Source organism: Hyaena hyaena, unplaced genomic scaffold, assembly GCF_003009895.1.
Source record: "Hyaena hyaena isolate Hyena2069 unplaced genomic scaffold, ASM300989v1 scaffold_673, whole genome shotgun sequence".
NCBI classification, from domain to species: Eukaryota; Metazoa; Chordata; class Mammalia; order Carnivora; family Hyaenidae; genus Hyaena; species Hyaena hyaena.
In genome coordinates, this window is record NW_024081308.1 from 324,320 (window position 1) to 347,223 (window position 22,904).

Here is a 22,904-nt window from a genome sequence, read left to right on the forward strand (position 1 = left end):
GGGAGGTGTTTAGATAGGGGTCAGTGTATGAAACTAAGCGCGCGTGTGGAGCAGGGGAAGTTTGTATTTACAGCTTTTGTATGTATTTACGGATCGCAGCAATTAAATAGTTGATTACTGTGTTGATTTCAATACTTATATGAAAGCTTTCAGATGAAAATAAACGTCCACATTACCATGATGAAACTGGGGTTGTTTCTGTTCCTCCAACTGAAGGATGGCACGCTGATCTCGAGGGTCCCCATCCCGTGGAGCACCTCGCAGGCGCTGTGCGTGTGGCCGCTCAGCACCAGGCGCGGCCGGAGCCACCAGAGCAGCTGCCGCACCCGGGGGGACAGCAACAGGTGGTTAGTGGTCGGACGGGGCCCACTGGGGCCCGTATTTGTTAAGTGAAACATGAAATCCCTACTTGGTACGGTGCTTCATTTTTTTTCCTTAAAATCCTATCAAAAGTAAACTCAAGCTTTTAGGGAGAATCTATCCTCACCCAGATTCTATATTTTTATAAATTTTTTATAAATTTTTTTGATAAATATATTTGTCTTTTGTTACATGGTAGAGCATATCATGCATTATACAAATATGTATTTATATGATATAAATATTTATATGGTATAAATATTTGTATTTTTATAAAATAATATTTATATTTTTATAAAATAATATAAAATATTTTTATATATGATAATTGAAGTATTTATATTACAATGTATTTATAAAATAATATAAAAATATGTATATGTATATATTATAATTATGTTATAATTTAAATATATTACATAAATACAAATTTGTATAATATATAAATACATATAAGTAAGCACATCTAAAGTAAGTCCCCCAAATTAACTCTAAGTTCCATTCACATTTCAAAATACATTTAAATTTTGGCGAAAACTTGGAAGAGAGAATAGCTGAGGATGTCCTTAACTTGATACTAGGCAACAGACGTACTGAGCGAGGTGCGGGAGGGACAAAAAGGTGATGGGAAAAGCTGATGTTGGCCAAGCCTTGCCCTCCTCCCTCAGGGGGCTAACTGGGACAGCTGTCTGTCTGTCTGTCTGTTGGGGGACATTGGGCCCACCGCAAACCTTTTGTGAGGCCTCCCGGGAAAGCGCGTCGTATCTCTCCTTAAAGGGGATGCCCCGCTCTTCCAGAGGTGCGGCGTCCACCCCAGAACAATTAGCATCGCTTCTCCGGTAAAGGGGGAAATGCTGCCAGGATTTAGAGGCGGTTAGATGTGACCAGGAGGCCCTGGGTTGCCCACCAGATATGCGGAGCCGCGTTCTCCCCTCTCACCTGCAGAAGGACCGGGGCTGACGCGGGCAGCGGCTGCTCATGTCCGCACAGGCTGGAGCGATGTTCCTGCTGGTGAGAAATCAGTCAGCATCCTCGGAGCGGTGGGAAGGGAAGAGGGAACTGCGAGGTGGCCAAGACAGAGTGCAGCGACCACGTCTGCAGAAGATGCCAGAACAGAAGCACCTGTGCATTCAGATGGTCTCCTACCTCTCGGGAGCAATTCAGTTTGCGAGAAATTTCAATGAGTTCAGCTTCTGCTTCAGAGCAAATGTTGCAGCCGTCCCCTTCCAGGGCGACGCTGTTGACCATCACAAAACTGAGACAGAGGGAGCAAGCAGAGAGTCAGGGCCACGGGGCTTCCCGTGCACTGTCTTCTAGCAATGCTGTTCCCATGAAGCAAAAGGAAGGCACCCACGGTGTGAAAAAAACATGCCTCAGAACAGCTTTAAATCTCAACTCGACTAATCTATGTTTTTAGGTACGAGTCAATGTTAAGAAAACAAAACAGCATTATACTGGGAGTGGAGTCTAAGACATAAGAGGATTTTTAACCTTGAACTTGTCAGAAATCCCAGATCACACAAACTCTGAGGTCAGACTACCACTGAGCCTCATGTCTGGCCACGTGTCCTCTGTGCGTCAGCTGAAAAGACAGGGATATAATAGCACACCCACGCCACTGACTCATGGTAAGGACTGCATGAAATGCTACGACCAAGCCTGCCACTAGGAAGTACTGGGTAGGTGTTAGATACTGTTGTTATTACATAAAGTGAACCATAGGCAACATTCGCTAGCATCTGCACACTCAGCAAACAAGGCAGGGGAGGGAGGGGGTCTGCAGGTCAGAGCTAACCGGTATGGATAATCCCAAACCAGGGTGATGATAAAGTCAATTATGGTTGCCCTTTACAACCTCTTTACCTTAATTATATTTTTATAGATTCCCATTAAATATGCTTTTATCTCCCACACGCATACCAACTGGGCATGAAGAAGGCACCCGGCGTAAGTCTGTTTGAAATGTAAAGAATTTTAGCGAGAAGGAGCTGACTAACCAAATGATCTGAAATATGGTCAGTGCACTTAAAGTTTCCTAAACTCTACTCCTAGGGAAAAAGAATTACAAGTATGTCAAGTCTTCATATGACTCAGGAAAGGAAGCTACTAGAAACTCAGTCTTACAGGCAAAGGGAGGGAAAGAGCGAGCATTTGTAGAGAAATCCCGACCTGGTCTCTGGGAGCGTCAGAGACCATGTCTTGAGACGGGCCCAGTGAGCTGCCACGGCCAAAGCCATGAGTGCTAGACACCCATGGGGGCCATGACCTAAAGAGGAAGAGCCTTCCTCTCCCACCTTTTCTTTCTCCACTAGGTCTGCAACTAGAACAACATGTATGGTCTCCTCTACTGTGCTACAGACACACACACGGACCTGACAGGGTCCAGACACGGCACAAAGATGGCCCCACAGAAGGGGAGCTGGTGCTCATTCGTGGTCAAACAAAAGGGCTGGGATGCTTTCATGCACAGACCAAGGCCGATGGGAGTGGGGGCAGGGAGCACAGCTACACAGCATAGTGGGACACACCTGCCCCCAACCCGGGGACAGCATAACCTCAACAGTATCCTTTACAAAGGGAAACAGTTGCATTTTGAACAAATAAAATATACTCCTTTACAAAGTGGCCTGATGGAATCTCTATCATCCAGAGACACCGGACACAGGAAGACAATGGCCTCAAGTGGCTGGGCAAAGTCAGAGGCTGGCTGGTCCGCCAGGCTGCTGACTCTGACGGTCACCATCAGAGAGGATGAGGCCTGTGGCACCTTCATCAGAAGCTGTAAACCAGGACATACAGAGCTGGGTATGACCCAGGAAGACAGTTCCTTAAATAATTAAGTTTCCAAGGAATGAAGGGCTTCTTAAGAATTTACAAGTAGGGATGCCTGGGTGGCTCAGTCAGTTAAGCCTCCTTCAGCTCAGGTCATGATCTCACAGTTCGTGGGTTCTAGCCTTGCGTCAGGCTCTATACTGCCAGCTCAGAGCCTGGAGCCTGCTTCAGATTCTGTGTCTCCCCCTCTCTCTCTGCCCCTCCCCTGCTCCTGCTCTGTCTCTGTCTGCCTCTCAAAAATAAATAAGCGTTAAAAAAATTTTTTTTAATTCACAGATAATACTCACTTAATTCCTTTCCAAGAAAACAGCCTTTCAGCATTGAAAACTTTCTCAAATCGTTTTACTTTGTATGTGCTCATCCTGCATTCAATTGTAAAAAGGAACATTTTTCAGAGCAAGCCAAAGATGGACCTCTTCAGACTTAGCATAAACACAGGAAATAACTCAGGACTTGAGTTCTGGACTAGCTTTGTGAGGTGAGAGCTCCAGCTGGCCCCGGCTATCAGGTGCAAATCTCAGCTCCACCACTGAGTGACTCTAAGGACTACAGCAAATGCCTTAGTCCCCAGAGCCTCAGTTTCCCCACTGGCACGATGGTTAAAATAGCAGGACCATTGGAAAGAGTAAATGAGTTAAGATAGGGAAGTAAAGCACTTAAAACAGGCTGGCATATCGTAAGCACAACATAAATGCTATTTACAAAAGTCGAAATGGTCTTGTTTTCGGAGTCCCAAAGAAAATAATTGGTCATTAAATGTAAGTTTCGACTTAGAATCACCCAAGGGCACATACAAATCATTTACTCAGGGGAGATTTGTTAAGGGTGTACACGTGCCAAGGCAAAAATCTTTGCCCTTGTGGAGTTTATGCACCAGTGCTTACATCTTTCAAGGACAGCAAATGTCCCCCACACGGCACAGGTAAGGCTTCCTCCAGAATGGCAGCGGGTTTAGAGTCATAGTTAACGATGGCCCTCGGGGTGCAATGCTTCACTGAACTACTTACTGATAGTGGAAGCCAATGTCATGGTTACCAACAACCACCTTCAACAGCACCTGACGTGGGTGTCTGAATATTTTCTGAAACCGCTCCACATCATCCGCCCAGGCCTGTGGAAAAAACAAGTCACTGCTGAGAGCTAGAGAACCCTCCCTTCCCTGTGGCTAAAAACATGGGCTCTGTATTCTGATGGTAAGAAGTTAATTCCCCTGTCCAAATCAGATGCTCATGGAGCTAATGTAGAACTTAGAATTTCCAATTCTATGTCATACTTCTTTTTCCAAGACTTAATATTTTATTTAATCGGATGCCAACTTGTAATTAAATGATATTCCCCCAGGAGCGCTTGGGTGGCTCGATTGGTTACGCATCCAACTTTGGCTCAGGTCATGATCTCATGGTTCGTGAGTTTGAGCCCCATGTCAGGCTCTGTGCTGACAGCTCAGAGCTTCAGACTCTCTCTCTCTGCCCCTCCCCTGCTCGATCGCACTCTCTCTCAAAAATAAACAAACATTGAAAATTTTTTAAATGATATTCCCCTGTATTAAAATATTAGATGGCAATCCTCAAAAATATTTGATTCATACATCCATTGTTTTAAGACCCCCTGAAAAGATCCCCTGAAGCCCATGCATGGATTCCAGGCTGCTAATCACTCCAGATCTGGACATACTATAAGAAGAGGCTCTTAGGAAATGTCAGGTAAATCCATGTGTCTCAACGAAGACAAGGATGAGAACGCCGTTCTTCTCAGCATTTTCCTGTGGCTACAACTGTGGGTGTGGGAATGGATGGGATGTGGGGGAAAGACAAAATCCAACAAATTCTTCAAGGTTCTTCTGACATTTGCTTTAAAAATTTTTTTAATGTTTTATTTATTTCTGAGAGAGAGACACAGTGTGAGCAGGGGAGGGTCAGAGAGAGAGGGAGATACAGGATCTGAAACAGGCTCCAGGCTCTGAGCTGGCTGTCAGCACAGAGCCCGACGCAGGGCTCGAACCCACGAACCGCATATCATGACCTGAGCGAAGTTGGATGCTTAACCGACTTGGCCACCCAGGCGCCCCTGACATTTGCTTTAACTATTAAAGCTTGAGAATTATGTTAGTATCATTCTGACTTTTATTAAGCCTAAAAACATCAATTGGAGGAACACTGGGAAGACAATACTTAGTTGAATAGTAATTAACTTTATCCTTAAAGTTTTAAATAAGGCCCATGCTAGAGAAATATGCTAGATACAGAGTCCTTCGACACATTTACAAAGACTTCACTTTAACATATAATATTTAAAGTTAGAATAACATAGCGGTGTCTGGGTGGCTCAGTCAGTTGAGAGTCTGACTCGATTTCAGCTCAGGTCATGATCCCAGGGTCATGGGATTGAGCCCTGCATTGGGCTCTGAGCTGACAGCATGGAGCCTGCTTGGGATTCTCTTTCTCTGCCTCTTTCTGCTCCTTCCTCACTCACTTTATCAAAATAAACATTTTTTAAAGAATACTAAAAAATAAAAATAAAGTTAGAATAAAGTAAAATTAGAAAAACATAAAACATAAAATGCCACCCTTAATTTGCAAAAGCGACCTCATTTTATAACTAGTTGTTTGGGGCATATAGTATTTCCATCATCTCATATCTAATTATAGGCTAGATTATAACAAACAAGGCAACCTTATAAACAGTGGGTTTCTATCAGATCCAGACCAAGACCCTCTTTGTTCACCTTCTGGATTATCCTGGGAAATGCCAATTGGAATTTTTTTTAAATATCCCACCCCCCCCCGATCCCTTCTAAAAACCACTTGTGACTAAACATTTTCAACTAAGCAGCAAAAGAGCTTTTTTCTTTTTTTTTTCATTAATTCCAGGAATATAATATAGCCAACTATTTTGACAGCTAGGGTGAGAACAGCCTTTCTCTTTGGTTATGGAAAGGCTTATGCCTCCTCAACAGCCGGATGGGGACCCCTGCGGCGGCCACACCAACCCCCCACGGCTCCTTCTGCACCTCTCCCTCAGAAGAAAGAACAAGAAGAGTAGCAAGTAAGCTTAATAGCACAGTTCTCATAACTTCGTGGTTAAATAAAAGAGCATTAAGTCCAATTATATTTCCATATGCATTCTGTAATTTGGTGACAAGTAACTTCACGGGGCACCTGGGTGGCTTAGTCGGTTAAGCGTCCGACTTTCGCTTAGGTCATGATCTCGCGGTTCGTGGGTTCGAGCCCCGCGTCGGGCTCTGTGCTGACTGCCAGCTCAGAGCCTGGAGCCTATTTCAGAGTCTGTATCTCCCTCTCTCTCTGACCCTCCCCTGCTCACGCTGTCTCTCTCTCTCTCTCCTAGAAATAAATAAAAATATAAAAAAAAAAAAGAAAAGTAACTTCACATCCACCTTGCCTCTTTTTCCCTTTCTGAGAGGATCATGGGAATAGGCATTCCAACAAAGTGAGGTCTAACTAAACTACCTATTTCCTACATAAACAAATATCATTGGCATTTGAACAAGAAGAGTTTGAGCTGTATGAGTCAACTTATCTGTGGATTTTTTTTTAATATAAAGATAGGACCGTACTATAAATGCATTTTCTCTTCTTATAACTTTCTTAGTAACATTTCGTTTTCTTAGCTTACTTTATTGAGAGAATACAGCATAGAATACATGTAACATAAAAAATATGCGTCAATTGTGTTCACAGTAAGGCTCCCAGTCAATACCTGGCTCTTAGTAGTTATATTTGGGGAGAATATATTTGACTGCACAAGGTCAGCACCCCTAACCTGGCATTATTTAAGGGTCCACTGTCTAAGATTAGCTTGCCTAACTCAAGACTGGTGCTAGGTAAAGATCCTAATGACCTTGAAGATAGACGATACCTTTTTAATATTGGTACTGAACAAACCTTCCAACTCTTACTGATACTGCTTCATGAATTTTCTGGGCTTCCTGTGCTGCACGCTGAAAGCAGGATGGGATGAGGATGCCCAGATCACAGGGTCCTACCTGGGGTGAGCTCCACTTCCCTTCATCAAAGATGTCCCCTAGGATGAAGACGACTTTTGGCTGCAACAACCACAGAGCTGTCTGGAAGGCTCTCTCCATTTGCCACTCCCTGGAGGCCAACAGGAAAAAGTACAGCATCAGTCTGTTTCTTAGGGCCAGATCAGTCTTATGGCCATTTAAAAAATGAACTGAGGGGTGCCTGCATGGCTCAGCCAATTAAACGTCTGACTCCTGATTTGGGCTCGGGTCATGATCTCACAGTTCATGGCTTCAAGCCTTGCACTGGGCTCTGCACTGACAGTGTAGAGCCTACTTGGGATTCTCTCTCCTCTCTCTCTTCCCATCCCCCCACTTGCACACACTCATGCACACACACATGCTCTCTCTCTCACCCTCTCAAATAAACATTTAAATATAAAAATTTTTTAAACTGAAACGAACGGTCCCATTCGACTTCCATGGCCCCACCTCTGCTTCCCATCCATGCTTGGAAGGGTCGGAGTCCATATCTGATTAAATGCAGGGAACAGCCCCCAGGGAGTGGGGTCGCCCTGCCCACGCGTCTTAAAGGCTGACTTCCCCTGTGTGGCACCCACAGATCAGGCCCCACACACTCTGTACCCCCAGAAGCCATCCCTCATCACAGCCCCAGAAGTCAGGGAAGGAATTAACACAGCCTCCAAAGATGCCTCGAGTAGACTGATTTTGCACCACACCAAGACAATGATAGCATCTGGCTTTAAGTTTCACTTCTTCTTGAAGAGACCTCAACTTCCTGCCTGCCTTCAGAATTGGGAGGAGATAATGAGAGAATCAGACTAGCTAATACCAACACTGTAAATCCTAGAGACTTCAGACATCCAAGTAATCATCCCATTGGTAACACAAGTGAATGAAAGGAGCCAGGGATCTAGAAGTTGACAGGAAACGGCTTAACACCCCAGCTCCACCCACTAACCACTTCTGTGGCCTTGAGAATGTTGCCTACTCTCTCTGATTCCTATTCTTCGTTAGTAAACAGGAATAATAAAACCTACTCTCGTGGACAGTTACAGGATTAAATGAGATTGCATTTATTTTTGTTTTTTTAGGTTTTCTAGTGTTGTATTATTTATTTGACAGAGAGACACACACACACACACACACAGAGGTGAGCAGGGGAGGGACTGAGAGAAGGGAGACACAGAATCTGAGGCAGGCTCCAGGCTCTGAGCTGTCAGCACAGGACCCAACATGGGGCTCAAACTCATGAATGATGAGATCATGACCTGAGCTGAAATTGGATGTTTAACCGACTGAGCCACCCAGGAGCCCCTCCATGAGACAGCGTTTGTAAAGTGCCCACCACAGCACCAACACACAGTAGGCGTTCAAACATGTTAATGCTTTCTCGACTCATCCTCCCCTCTCCCTGACCAACTATGACCTGTATCCTTTTCCTAAGGATTCCAATTCTTCCCTCCTTTTTAAGGCATCCTCCTGGCTGTTGTTACCCTACCCAAGGGGACTGTGACATCCTGGGGCACATAAATAGGGGAAGGTAATTTGGGGTCAGAGAAGACTGCCCAGGCCCCACGTCAACTGCTGCATGGTGCACCCCTTCACTCAAGATACCTCCCAAAATTCATTTCTCAGTTTTTCTTGATTGAATGTTACTCACCCTGGAGAAGAAAGCACCTAGAAGCAGCAGCAGCAAGAGGGCAGGGAAGAAAGCTCAACTGGTAAAACCCAAATGAAGCCAAAGGAAGTCTTACCCTGGCCCTTCTCTGTTTCTTGCCTCATTTGGTTTAAAACTCTGAGTAAAAAAGGAAGGCCCCCTCCACCTTTCCTTCTTCCGTCTTCCCTTTTTCACTCACCCCTAGGGACATTACACATCTCAACCCCACCCCCCCCCACCCCCGCTCAACATAAGGTTCATCTATATCCAAAGTACTCCACAGATATTCCTGCTAACAAGGTTAAAGACCTGCACAAATACAGTCATGAGGAGGAAAGGGGGCAGGGTATGGCATCACAAGGTCAAAAAGAGAACTTTGGTGCCCCGGGGTAGAAAGCCCCGTCGGTCGCCTTTTAGTGGGCATTCTTCACAATGACCAAGAGGTGGAAGTATCCATCAACAGGTGAAGGGAGAAACAAAATGTGATCTAATACACAACAGAATATTATTCAACCTTTAAAATTACGGAAATTCTGACACATGCCACAACATGGATGAACCCTGAAGACGTTATGCTAGGTGAAATAAGCCAGACACAGAAGGACAAACACTGTATGACTCCGCTTATATGCAGAACCGGGGGTAGACACACCCGTAGAGACAGAAGGCAGAATGGTGGCTGCAGGGGCTGGGGAACGGGGAATGAGGAATCAGTATTTAACGAGGACAGTTTCAGACTGGGAAGATGAAAAAGTTCCAGAGACGGCTGGCGGGGATGGTTGCACAACAATATGGATGTACTTGATGTCCCTGAAATGTACACTTAAAAACTGTTTACGATGGTAACTTTTACGTTATGTGTATTTCACCACAGTTAAATTTTTAAAAAGCCTTCTGATGGGAACGCAGATGGATTCTGCTGGGCAGGTGTAAGTGGGAGACACGGGACCTGATCCTCTGCCCAGGGTGAAAGCCACGTATCAGCAGCTCTGCTCCTGCTGCCCGGAGCAGGCAAAAACCAAGTGGGCTCAAACTACACACCACTGGGGCGTCTGGGCGGCTCACTTGGTTAAGTGTCCAACTTCAGCTCAGGTCATGATCTCACAATTCATGAGTTTGAGTCCTGCATCAGACTCTGTGTTGATAGTTCGAAGCCTGGAGTCCGCTTTGGATTCTCTCTCTCTCTTTCTCTCTCAACACCACTCACGCTCTGTCTCTGGCTCTCTCAAGAATAAACATTAAAAAAATAAAAAATAATTTTAAAAAATAAACTACACACCACTGCCTGCAAGAGAGGACCACAAACCCAGCTCTGTTTCTCCCCCTGCCCAGGGGAAAGGGAAACCTACCTTGACCAGGCACACCCATGTGCTGGACCTTACTGTGGGCATTGTCCTCACACAGCCTGTGAGGTCTCTGGTTTTAATAAGGAGGCAAAGACAGGCTTAGAGGAGCCCTAATCACTTGTCCAAAGTCACAAGACTCAAACCCAGACCTGCTTCCCAAATTCTGGGTCCTCATAAATAACAGATGCTCAGCAAATAGTATGTTTAATAAAAGTCCAATGCCCCACCCTCCTACACTGTTGGTGGGAATGTAAACTGGTGCAGCCCCTCTGGAGAACAGTGTGGAGGTTCCTCAAAAAACTAACAATAGAACCACCCTATGACCCAGCAATAGCACTGCTAGGAATTTGCCCAAGGGATATAGGAGTGCGGATGCACAGGAGCACATGTACCCCAATGTTCATAGCAGCACTCTCCACAATAGCCAAAACATGGAAAGAGCCTGAATGTCCATCAACTGACAAATGGATCAAGAAAAGTGGTCTGTCTATACAATGGAATACTACATGGCAATGAGAAAGAATGAAATCTGGCCATGTGTAGCAACATGGATGGAACTCAAGGATGTTATGCTGAGCAAAGTCAGGCAGAGAAGGACAGGACCACATGTTTTCACTCATATGTGGAACAGCAGAAACTTAACAGAGGACCATGGGGGAAGGGAAGGGGAAAAAATTAGTTAAGGAGAGGGAGGGAGGCAAGCCATAAGAGACTCTTAAATACTGAGAACAAATTGAGGGCTGATGGGGATTGGGAGAGAGGGGAAGGGGGGTGATGGGCATGGAGGAGGGCGCTTGTTGGGATGAGCACTGGGTGTTATATGGAAACCAACTTGACAATAAACTATGAAAGAAGATAAGTCCAATGCCCCATATGCCTTTTTTTGAGAAGAAAATAATGAGTACTTTGACCTATGGGGAAAGACTCTCTACTCCTTTGTCTACAGAATCAGAAAGATACCTGAATGTAGCTCCTACCTTCGTAACTTGTCTAGCCAATGGCCTCGTACTTCTCCAAGCAAGTGGGTATCAGCCAAAAACATGACTTTCAGGGTCTCTTGTCCACTGTTATGGGCTGGAGTTTTCACCTCAGGCCAATCGCATCGAAAGATCACTAAGTAATAAATTAAATATTCACAAAATAGAAGCACAGCAAAGACAACAGCTATGAGTTTCGACACCAAGAAGCTCCTCCTTTTTAACAGACCAAGATGCTGCCTTCCAAACCCCAGCCTGATCACGGCCATCTCTCCTTCCCAGGAGTCATCAGCAACCAGGAGAAAAATCCATCAAGAATTCACCAGGAGGCAATTGTGGAATCCTGCATAAGAAGCAGCAGATGTCCGGGGCTTAGCCATGTACCTGCAGGGAAAAGAGAAAGGACTGGATTATGTTCCATAATAATGCCACAATCACTAGCTCATTCTTTTAAGAACTAATGAATTACAGAATCCTATCTATATTCCCACATATATGAAGTATCCGGTACTCGTACAAGGATAATATATCCAATTATGCTAGAAGAATGATCTTCTCACTAAGACAATAAAGTTTTACTACCACTTTGGAAATCCTTAAACAACAATCTGTCCAGACAATGTTAAGGTAGGGCACATAAGAGGGAAAGTCAACAAGTATTAAGTAAGTGTAACTTGAATCCCAAAAGGATTTGCCACCCTTCCTGGACCATACAAATCAACAGGCCAGAAGCCCCCTGTCTTATGGTGCCTCCGGTGTCAATTCATCGCTTTTCCACGCTGCTTTTCCACAAAAGCAAACCACATGCTTCAGAGATCCGAGCAATGCATTCGCTCTGGGCTCAGAGGCTGGGGACTCACAGAGCCATACATCTGTCAATGATGCATTCAGATTATATGTTTCACAAACATGGGTTTTCACTTGCAAATTGGCCTTAAAATTCTGGACTTAAAATTCCTTTGTTTTGATTCGATCAAATATATCCAAAGCAACCATTTGGTCTTAATATCTCAGTTTCTTTCAAAAGGCCGAAGGATCTCCTGAAATCCTAAAAACAGCAGCTGAAACTTTCTAAAACCTTAATGTTTCCTCACACCATAGACAAGTTGAGAGGAAGGAACGCCACCCTTCTGGAGTTGTCTTAGAATTCTCCTCACATGCAAAGCTTGGTTCTATACAGGCTTGAAGTTCCTGGAGCTGAAAACCAGAATGACAACTTTCTAATTGCTCCTCTACACCTACTTCCTTTCATCAGAGAAGCCGGTTTCAGTGGTGACAGCTAAGATCCAGGAACACGGCAAGGGGACATGGATGGCCTGGAACACGCAGGCCCACGCTGCCCTCGGAGTGCGGCAGACAGTGGGGTTCAGGAGCCGAGGGGACCCAAAGCTGCAGTCCATCAGCTTCCCTGGACCAAGGGAGCAGGACAGGACACACAGAGACAAACCATCTGTTTGCACCCACAGGGGGCGCTGGCTCTCCAGGACGGGTTTCCAGGTACATTTGATCCAGTGGAGGCTCAGCCTGGCCCCTGCCTCCAGGCTGACTGCAGCAAAGGCAGGGAACTATTCCTCAGCTTCCTTACGGAAGCTTGTTTGTTAGACAAACTAAAGGTTGGGAGAGCCCCTGCCTTTCCCTCAAGCGTCTGTGTTCTTTTTTCCACAAAGAACTTAAAGATATTCCACAGGGAGCCATTCAGCCAGAGGACTCAGAATGAACAAAGGGAGGGAAGGAGGAAGGGAGGGAGGGAAGAAGGCGAGGGAAAGTGGGAGGGAAGGGGGAGGGAAAAGAAAGGAAAAGCAAAGAGGGACAGCGAGCTAGCTGGTACTGTTACATACTTCCTTAAAAAACCCTAACACTGTGTCAATCGGCTCTCTGGTATAATGCGATCATTTTTAAGAAACAGAACTCCTCACCAGAGGGAAAACCATTTTTTGACCACCTCTGACACCAAATCCTTAAAACAAAAATTCCTTTGGCTCAAATCTTGGAAAACGACTTTTCTTTCTCTATCCAAACTCATCAGGTTGCTCATCAAATTACTATCCCCAATGTAGTCTTCAATGTTATGGCCAAAGCACATCCCCTTCTACTTCCTGAAATGAAGACAATAATTTTTAGGGCTGATGGGGTGGGGAAAGGGATCCATTCTCTCCCCAAAACTGACACAGCAAGCCCCCCCATGCCAGGTGCGCAGTGGATGACCAGACGCCACTCCTACCTTATGGCTGCTTCCAGATGGGTATAAAGTGATCTCCTCCTTGGGTTCAAGCCAACTTGCACTTAAGCCAGCCCCAGAGACAGTGAGGAGTTTCTCATTTTCTGACTTAGCTAACCAGTGAAAAAACATGTTGACCACCAGCCACTGGGAGAAACAGACACTCCCACCCTTGGGGCAGACATGGGACATCTGAGCCTACCTTTCTTGATAGGAGAGAAGAAACCTGAAGTCTATAGGGAATCAGCAGCCACTTGTTCCTCTTCCAGTATTTTCTCCTATGTTATGAATACCCACCAGCAGAGAGAGTAGCTATGATGAACTGGGAAAAACCCCACCTACTACTCGGCTCTGCTCTATGTGACCTGGGCAAGCCACTTGGCCTTTCTGAGACTCATAATGGGACTCACACCACTTGCCTCCACCAGTGCATGGAGATTAATAGAAATAATGTTCACAAATGTACCTCTTTATAAACAGTAAATCTTTCCATGAAGCAGGTATATCAGGATTAGATTAGACAATAAGCCGTACAATCTGATGAATTTCAACAGGCTCAGAGCAATGGAATTCAATTCAAATGACCATAATCAGATCAGGGAGAATGAAGCCCAGCGGAGAATAAAGGCCAGAAACTGGAGAGAATCTAGAAGCTGTGGCCACCTTCGGCTGTTTTCCCCACTCATTTACTGAGTTAGACTTCCTAATGCTTGACATCCAAAGCCCCTATACCCTTTCCTCACTAAAAGTAAACTTGACATTTTATCTCAACCATAATATGTAGGCCAATGATTTAAAATCTCCACAGCCACACAGCCTGAATAACTAAATGCTACTATATCTTCCATGTCCAGGCTTTTAAAGGCTAACGGAGAGAAACTGTGTTCTTTCCAAGACAAAATGAAAGGAGGGTCTGGTCCTTTATCGGAGCACTGTGGAGTGCTGCACGGAGGCCTAAATACAACGAGCTACTCCTGCCTACTCAGAAAATACATGGGGGGAAAAGGTGTTTATCCATCTTATATCACTAGATGTAAAACTAAGCTATGAGTGGTTTCAATAAAGATGATACTCTCTGGTTGCCAGGAGCTTAGAGGAAGGAAGGGAGGGATGAACCAGTGAAGAACAGGGAATGTTTAGGGCAGTAAAAATACTCTTGGTGGATATAACGTCATTACACATTGTTAAAACCCTTAGAATATGCATCACAAAGAGCAGACTTAATATGAACTTGGACTTTGGGTGATTCTGATACGTCATTGTAGATTCATCAATTGTAACAAATGCATGGCTCTGGTGGAAGAAGATGATTGATAATGGAGGAGGCTGTCCTGTGGGTGGGGGGGGGGCAGGGGTATATGGGAACTTTCTACTTCCTGCTCAATTTTGTTGTGAACCTAAAACTGCTCTTTAAAAAAAGTCTATTAAAAGTTGGCAAGATTGTAAATTTTATGTATATTTTACCACAATTAAATTTTTTTTTTTAATTTAAAGTAATGATATTCTGATACGTAACACAGCATGGTGAACCTTGAGGATAATATACTAAGTGAAAGAAGCCAGACACAGGATGACAAATGCTACAGGCTTCCACTTACATGAGGGGCCTAGAGTAGACAGATTCATAGAGACAAAGTAAAATGGTGGTGGCCAGGGGGTCAGGGGCAGGGAATGAGCAGTCATTATTTACGGGGTTTCAATTTGGGAAAAAAAAAAAGTTCTGGAAATGGATAGTGGTGATGGCTGAAGAATAATGTGAAGTACTGATTGTCACTGAACTGTACGTTTCAAAATGGTTAAAATGTGGGGTGCCTCGGTGGCTCAGTCGATTAAGCGTCTGACTTCAGCTCAGGTCATGATCTCACGGATCGTGGGTTGGAGCCCCGCGTCGGGCTCTGTGCTGCCAGCTCAGAGCCTGGAGCCTGTTTCAGATTCTGTGTCTCCCTCTCCCTATGCCCCTCCCTTGCTCAGGTTCTGTCTCTCTCATCTCTCAATAAATAAATGTTAAAAAAAAAAATTCAAAATGGTTAAAATGTTTAGCTTCATGTTATGCAGGTTTTGCCACAATTTTCTTTAGAAAAGCAGCAGCACACAAACACGCAACACACACCCAAGACCCTACAAGCTAACAATGTTCTATAGCAAGGGCTTCTTTTAGGATCTAAATCCACTACTTTTATATTTATAATTTTTTAAATGTTTATTTGTTTTTGAGAAAGAGACAGAGGGCAAGCAGGGGACTGGCAGAGAGAAAGAGAGACACAGAATTGGAAACAGACTCCAGGTTCTGAGCTGTCAGCACAGAGCCCGACGTGGGGCTCAAACCCCCAAAGCCAGATATCATGACCTGAGTCGAAGTCGGACGCTTAACCGACTGAGCCACCCAGGCCCCATAAATCCCCTACATTTATATTTAAAGAGAAGTCTTGAAGCCTGTGTTCAAGGGACTATCACTAAGTCACCTTCTCACCTTTTAAAGGATACAACTGTAAATGAGACTGGTATGAAGGCTCTAAGTTGGCTTATGTTCCCCCAAGCCAAAGCACCTTTAGCTGAAATAAAGCAAAATGTGTGTGTTACTGAAGACTCTTTCATTGGTTTAACTATTATTAAAGTGGAAGATGCATCAGTTCCCAGAGGGCACAGTGGCTGCTGCCTTGCGGCACAAGAAGGAACCCAATTGGTGTTTAAAATACAAAAATAAGCTGAAAACCACACACTAAAGAGAAATGGCTGACATGTTATTGTTCTAGAATAGCTCCTTTAAATGACAGCATAAAATATTAATATACAAAACTAGTGTGCATCGTTGTTCTATACTGCCTAACACATAATATAGTAGCTGCACAATAAACCATAAAAGAAAAAATAAAACAAAACACAATTAAAAAAAATTTTTTAAATATAGTAGCTGCAGTCCATAACTGGGAACAAAATAGTTTATCCATTAACTGGCTTTTAACTTTAAAGCTATCATTAAGTATCTAAATTCCCTCTACCCAAAAACAGCATTAAAAAATGTTTAACAGGCACTGACTAGTAGCTTTTTCTCTTACTTGTCCATTATCTTAAGTATATTACCACAGTGCCATCAATGGCTATTTGCATGTTAAATATTCCATCTTACATGGTATTTTTTAATAAGACGGATGGGGGGGTCAATCTACATCAGTAAACTAGAAAGTTAAGAGGCCCCTACGATTTAATACATGGGCCTTAAGTAATCGTGATTCTCCAGCAAATGAATGGCTGATTCCCAGGATACCGTTTTTCAACAGGCCAACTTGCAACCTTAAAAAGGCAAGGAGGTTCCTGTTTGCAGTAACAAAAAATGGCAATTAACCGAGAAGCCTAAATATTATAGCACGGTCATAAGAATGCATGGAAAATCCTGCTTGTTGTGGGCGGCCAGCAACACGCGAGGCGAATCGGAAAGCAAAGCCTCGCGGGCGAGCCGGGCCCCAGTCACTTCACCTGTCCCGCGGCCCTCCGACCATGCCCGCCAGCTTCCAGCTTCCGCGCGACGGCCCGGCGGGTCCGGGTCGCCCCTGGAACCCCGCCCCGCCGGCCTCCGGCGGGCGGGGAAACGCACAGTCGCCGGGACAGGCCCGCCCCGCCCCCGCCCCGCCCCCGGCCCTGGCCCCGCCCCGCCCCCGGGCCCGCCCCGAGGCGCGCGCCCGCCAGTGCCGGCTTTCTGGAACGCGGGCTCCGGAAGCTAGTGGGGCGGAGCGGACAGACCAGCTGCGTCTTCCGCAACGACGAGTGTTTTGCGGCTTCGTTAACGTCTTCTAGAGTTTTCTCCCGCTTGAGTCCTTAGTGCTGCAGCTCCCTGGAACCCCCGGAACAACATCCAGGAAGGCGAGGGGCGTGCGGCGACAGCGAAGCCGTTGGCGCACGGAGCGCCCGTCAGGGGAGGAGGGGGGCACGGGCGTTGCGGGTCAGGGCGGCCCCGGTGCCTCGCTTGTGGGTCAGGGCGGGCCGGGTCTCGCTTCCTGTCTACATGGCCGCGGCTCGAGGCGGACTCCGCGTCCCAGGCGTCGTTGGGTGGCGCTGTGATTGCTCGCTCCCTCCTCCTGCCCCGCCAGACCGCGCTCCGGGGTCCCACGCAGGGTCTCCCTCACCTTCGGCTTCTCCGGGGCCTGGCAAAATGCCTTCAGCGAGTGTGTGATGAATACATGAGACCTTCAGAGCGACTATTGGGGGATTTTTCCCCCTTTTTAAAAAACTAATGTTTTAACAGTATAGCACGGCATGGTCTACTTTTCAAAGGGCTTTCACATCGGTTACTTCAAATAATCCTCAGAATAAGCCTGTAAATTAAGAGCAAGAACCATTACCCCGCGTTACAAGAAGTAAAACTGAAGCTCGAAGCAATAACACGCAGGGTTTTCCAACCAGCGAATTCTAGTATATTTTTGCAAACTGTGAGTATAGTTAATGTACAGAGATGAAATAGAAATCGTATAGAAAGCAACCTGCCAAATGCCTGGTATCTGGTTGGTAACCAGTAAAAGGAAACATTATTATTGATTAAGAATATTGTAATATTTTCAAATACCTCCTGATTGACAATTTTACCATCACAAAAAGTGGGACAGCCTGCCGCCACATGCACACCGGTATGATGCAATAGAAGTCCGCAACATCATCTCTAAAGTGTCCTCACTAACCAGAAAAGAAAAAAAAAAAAAAAGTAAGTATATCTGGTAAAGCCTAAAACTAACTCCAAGCTTAAGGAAATATAGGGACCGGATGAACAGGTTAAATGACACAACCAGGAAGCAATTCCCTGGATCCAGAACGTGGAACTTCTACAGACCAACTGGCCTAACTTCTTTATTCAACAAATAAACAGCATCAGAAAAGGGAGAGGAGGGGAGGAAGATTTGTTGTTACAAAGCAGGGTTGAGAAACACATTGAGCCAAAGGCAAGTATGTGGGTCTTGTTTGGGTCATAATTAGGACAAACTAGCTTTAAATAAAAAAAAAAAAAGGAATTAAAGATTGGGAAACTTGCATATGGAATGGATGTTTGATGCTACTAAAGAATTATCCGGTGATTTTTCTGTGATAATGCTATTGTGGTTATTTCTTTTCTAAGACTAGAGAAATTAAAGTACAGCCAAATTATAAATTTCTGGAATTTAATATTGCAGGAAATTAAAAAACAAAGAGGAATGTAGGAGAAGCAACAATATTCACAAAATGTGGATAATGTTGAAGCAAGGAGAGGGGTGGCTTAGTGGGTGGAAGAACAATGGCCCCCAGAGACATTCATATCCAAATCTCTGGACCTATGGATACATTACCTTGCATGGGAAAAGGGACTTGATTAGGGATTAAGGTGAAGGACTTTGAGGCGAGATGTTCACCTGGGCTATGCCACTCAATCCAACCTAATCGCTAGGTCCTTCCTTCCCTGTGGAAGGATAGCTGTATCCATTTGGGGAGGTAACACAGGGGTGTCAGTCCATTCAGGTTGCTATAACAAAACACAAAATACTGAGTGGCTTAGAAACAACACAAATGTATTTCTCTAACTTGTGGATGCTGGAAGTAGAAGATCAAGGTACCAGCATGGTTGTTGAAAATTGGGGGCCACCTTCCTGGTTCAGCACTGGCACCTTCTCACTGTGCCCTCATGTGGTGGAAGGAGTGAGGCAGCTCCAGGAAATCTCTTTTATAAGAACACTGATCCCATTCATGAGGGCTCCACCCTCATGAGCGGACATTTCCAAAAGCCTTACCTCCAAACACCATCACAGCAGTCATTAGGATTTCAACATACAAATTTTGGAGGGACATAAACATTCAGTGCATAGCAGAGGATCAAAGAGATGCAGCCTGACAAGGACTTCCCCTGCTGATAGTGATGTTGAAGATAGAAGAAGGAAGGGAACACAAGCCAAGGAATGTGGGCAGGTGGCTCCTAGAACCTGTAAAGGGCAAGGAAATGGATTTTCATAGAACCACCTTGATTAGCCCGGTGAGACTTCAGTGGACTACTGACCTACAGAACAATAACAAGTTTGTGCAGTCTTAAGTCACTAAATTCATAGTGATTTGTTGCAGCAGCAGTAGAAAACCAATATAAGCATTCGTTCTATTTCTCTCCACTTTTGTGTATGATTAAAAATTGTTATAATGTTAGTTAAGTCCACAAAACATAGGCCTAACTAAGAAATACATTTTAAAAATGTATAATATTTATTTTTGAGAGGTAGAGAGAGACAGAGCACAAATGGGAGGAGCAGAGTGAGAGGGAGACAAAGAATCTGGAGCAAGCTCCAGGCTCCAAGCTGTCAGCACAAACTGTGAGATCATGACCTGAGCCGAAGTCAGACTTTTAACTGGCCTGTGTAGGGCTCTGTGCTGACAGCTCAGGGCCTGGAGCCTGCTTCGGATTCTGTCTCCTCCTGTCTCTGCCCCTCCCCCACTTGTGCTCTGTCTCCTTCTGTCTCTCAAAAATAAATGTAAAAAAAATTTTTTTAAAGAAAAAAGAAAACCACAAGGAAAAAAATGTGGGAAGACCACAAATACATGGAAGTTAAATAACATGGTATTAAGCAATGAATGGTTCAACCAAGAAATCAAATAGGAAATCAAACAATATATGGAGACAAATGAAAATGGAAACACAATGGTCTGAAACCTTTGGGCTGCAGCAAAAGCTTTTTTTAAGAGAAAAGATTATAGCAATGCAGACCTACCTCAAGAAGCAAGAAAAATCTCAAACAACCTAACCTTGTAACTATCAGGGATAGAAGAAGAAGAAACACAAAAACAAAACCAGTAGAAACAAGGAAATAATAGATTAGAGCAGAAATAAATGAAATAAAAACTAAAAAACAATGGAACACATTGTTCCAGATAGAACAATGGAACAGATAAAACCAGGAGCTGCTGCTTTGTAAAGATCAACAAAATTGATAACCTTTAACTTGACTCAAAAAAAAAAAAAAAAAGGGGGAGGCTCAAACAAAATCAGGAATGAAAGGAGACATTAACAACTGACACCACAGAAATACAAAGGATATAAGAGAATATGATAAATTATATGCCAACAAATTGGACAACCTAGAAGAAATGAATAAATTCCTAGAAACATGTAATCTCCCAAAATTAAATCAGGAAGAAAGTGAAAATTTGAACAGATCAATTACTAGCAATGAAGTTGAATCAGTAATCAAAAAATTCCCAACAAACAAAAGTCCAGGACCAGACAGTTTGAAAGGCATAGTTGAGTAATCATTCTTGCATTTTAACCATAATTGCCCTATAGAAAAATATTTACCTGCATCCTGTGCATGAACACAGTGGAGAAAAGAGACGTGAAGCAGAAACTCCAGAGTATCCAGCTAGTTGCATTCTTGCCTTCATTCACCCGTGCAATGCAACAGACATGCGCTGAGACTTTCTGGATCCCAGGGACTAGGTTTTCAAAGATTATTCTAGGGATTGTGCTGTGAAATAGAGATGAAGCTGTGGAAGAGAGAATAGTAATCCTGACATTCAGCAGAAGGACTTTTGTGAAGACAGTGTATTAGCTTTCTATTCTGGGTAACAAATCACCACAAACTGAGCAATTTACAACATCCTGCTCCGAGTCTTCTTCCAGCTCATGGTTGCTGGCAGAATCAGCTCCATCTGATTGTAGGACTGAGCTCTCAGCAACCAGAGCCTCCCGCTGTGCCCACCACATGGCGCTCCCCACAACATGGCAATTGCTTCTTGAAGGCCAACAAGGCAGTATCTGCTGCTGTTGGTTCAAATCTATCTGACTTCTGTTTCTTCTCTAGACCTTAAAGGAGTGCCATGATAAATCGGAACCACCTAAAATAATGTCTCTTTTGATTAACTTAATGTCAACTTGTTAGGGACCTAAATACCTTTACAATATCCCTTTACTGTTACCGCATATCATACCCTACTCACAGGAGTGGTAGTCCGCCATATTCATAGGTCCCACCTTCACTCAAAGGGAAGAGTCGATAGGATGTATACACTGGGAGACATGTTGGGGGACAACGTAGTGTTCTATTTGCCCTATGTGGTATTCTGCCCTCATTTCAAGAGAAAAACCAAAGTCCAGAGAGTCCCAGGATATCTGACAGAGCAGACTCCAGATTCGGCTGTGCACAGTCCTGAACTCTACAGACAATCACCAGAAAATTTAAAGACACCAAAACCAAACTGTGAAGGGCTGAGGGGTGGGGGTGGGGGACAGCAGGGAGAGGAGGCGATATAAGTATACAAATAGCAAAAAAGCAAATCAAACACAAAAGCAAAATGAGAGCTCACTAACAATTTTATAAATGAGAGAATTGCTTGAATGTAAATTACTATTCTCAGTTTATCTGGTCTATCAATCTTGATATGACACATTGAGTTCTTGCTCAAGATGGTGAAAGAACTTAAAGGAGCCCTTCCCTACTTCAGTTATCCATTTACAACTTAGATATTGTTCTCTAACCATTGCAATTTTTTTTTTAAAGAAAACATCCTCTCAGGGATGGAAACATTTTCCCTTCCTGTATTGTAGGTTCTTTCGTTGGTCTAATTAAATTGATAAGAACAGATTAACAGGTAAAAAACAAATGAATTTCAGGGCGCCTGGCTGGCTCAGTCAGTAGAACATGTGACTTGATGCAGGGTCATGAGTTCAGGCCCCACACTGGGCGTGGAGCCTACTTACACACACACACACACACACACACACACACACACATTTTGTACCACTAAACAAAAATTCAACTGAGGAAATTTTAAAGATCTAATTGGCCTTATTAATCAATTCATGAATCAACATCCCGTCTAGCAAGGAGAGGAGAGCTCCAAAGGGCTACAGAAAGGGAAAGATTTTAAAGGACAAAGAAATTATGAACAGGAAAAAAAAATTATTTCAAGTGAGGTCACCTACATTTGGGGACAAAAAGGTCTTATTAGGTGAGGTACTTCATCTTCCTTTGGGGGACGGAGCAAGCCTATGTGACACATTACCTTATTGGTGCCAACCAGAAAACTGCTCAATTAAGACTGCATTTCTGGGGGGGCGGGGGTTGCAGCCACAATTAGATTAGGTAGTAAGCCCTGGTTTAGCGACGTGATCTAGCACAAGCAACTCCAATTTGGGCTTGTTTCTTTTTAACAGTATGTACAAGAGCCTCATAAAAATACAAGATCCAGCGGCACCTGGGTGGCCTAGTCAGTTAAACATCCGACTCTTGATCTCAGGTCAGGTCTTGATCTCAGGTTCATAAGTTCAAGCCCCACGTTGGGCTCCATGCTGGGCATGAAGCCTACTTAAAAATAAGAAATATATATATATTCCAAAGCGTAGTCAGCAGCCAGGTTACTGAGGCTTATGTAGCATCCTGAACTAAAGAAAGAGGTAGGGGTCTGGGGTTACAAAGGGAAGGCAGGCCATTCACAGGAAGGCAAGAGGAGATGTAGAAAACAAGATTTGGCCTGTTATATACATAAATTTCTTAGGTAAAAAGTTAATAACTCT

General features: G+C 44.2%; 1 protein-coding gene across 6 annotated transcripts in view; it reads right to left on the minus strand.

The window, feature by feature from the left end:
- Nucleotides 1-22,904, minus strand: part of MPPE1 (metallophosphoesterase 1) — a 53,092-nt gene that overhangs the window by 1,628 nt on the left and 28,560 nt on the right. Inside the window, exons 1-11 of one of the 6 annotated variants that reach the window (XM_039217232.1) lie at nucleotides 16,868-16,939; nucleotides 15,864-15,945; nucleotides 11,405-11,559; nucleotides 11,176-11,311; nucleotides 7,196-7,304; nucleotides 4,200-4,303; nucleotides 3,480-3,554; nucleotides 1,507-1,615; nucleotides 1,300-1,368; nucleotides 1,092-1,214; nucleotides 177-317 (exon numbers count right to left, since the gene is read on the minus strand). In XM_039217232.1, the coding sequence (XP_039073163.1) occupies nucleotides 177-317; nucleotides 1,092-1,214; nucleotides 1,300-1,368; nucleotides 1,507-1,615; nucleotides 3,480-3,554; nucleotides 4,200-4,303; nucleotides 7,196-7,304; nucleotides 11,176-11,311; nucleotides 11,405-11,444 (906 nt within the window). In that variant the 5' untranslated portion in view covers nucleotides 11,445-11,559; nucleotides 15,864-15,945; nucleotides 16,868-16,939. Of the gene's footprint in view, nucleotides 1-176; nucleotides 318-1,091; nucleotides 1,215-1,299; nucleotides 1,369-1,506; nucleotides 1,616-3,479; nucleotides 3,555-4,199; nucleotides 4,304-7,195; nucleotides 7,305-11,175; nucleotides 11,560-15,863; nucleotides 15,946-16,867; nucleotides 16,956-20,687; nucleotides 20,876-22,904 lie in introns of those variants that run through there. The other 5 variants (XM_039217230.1, XM_039217226.1, XM_039217229.1 and 2 more) reach the window with 5 other exon arrangements.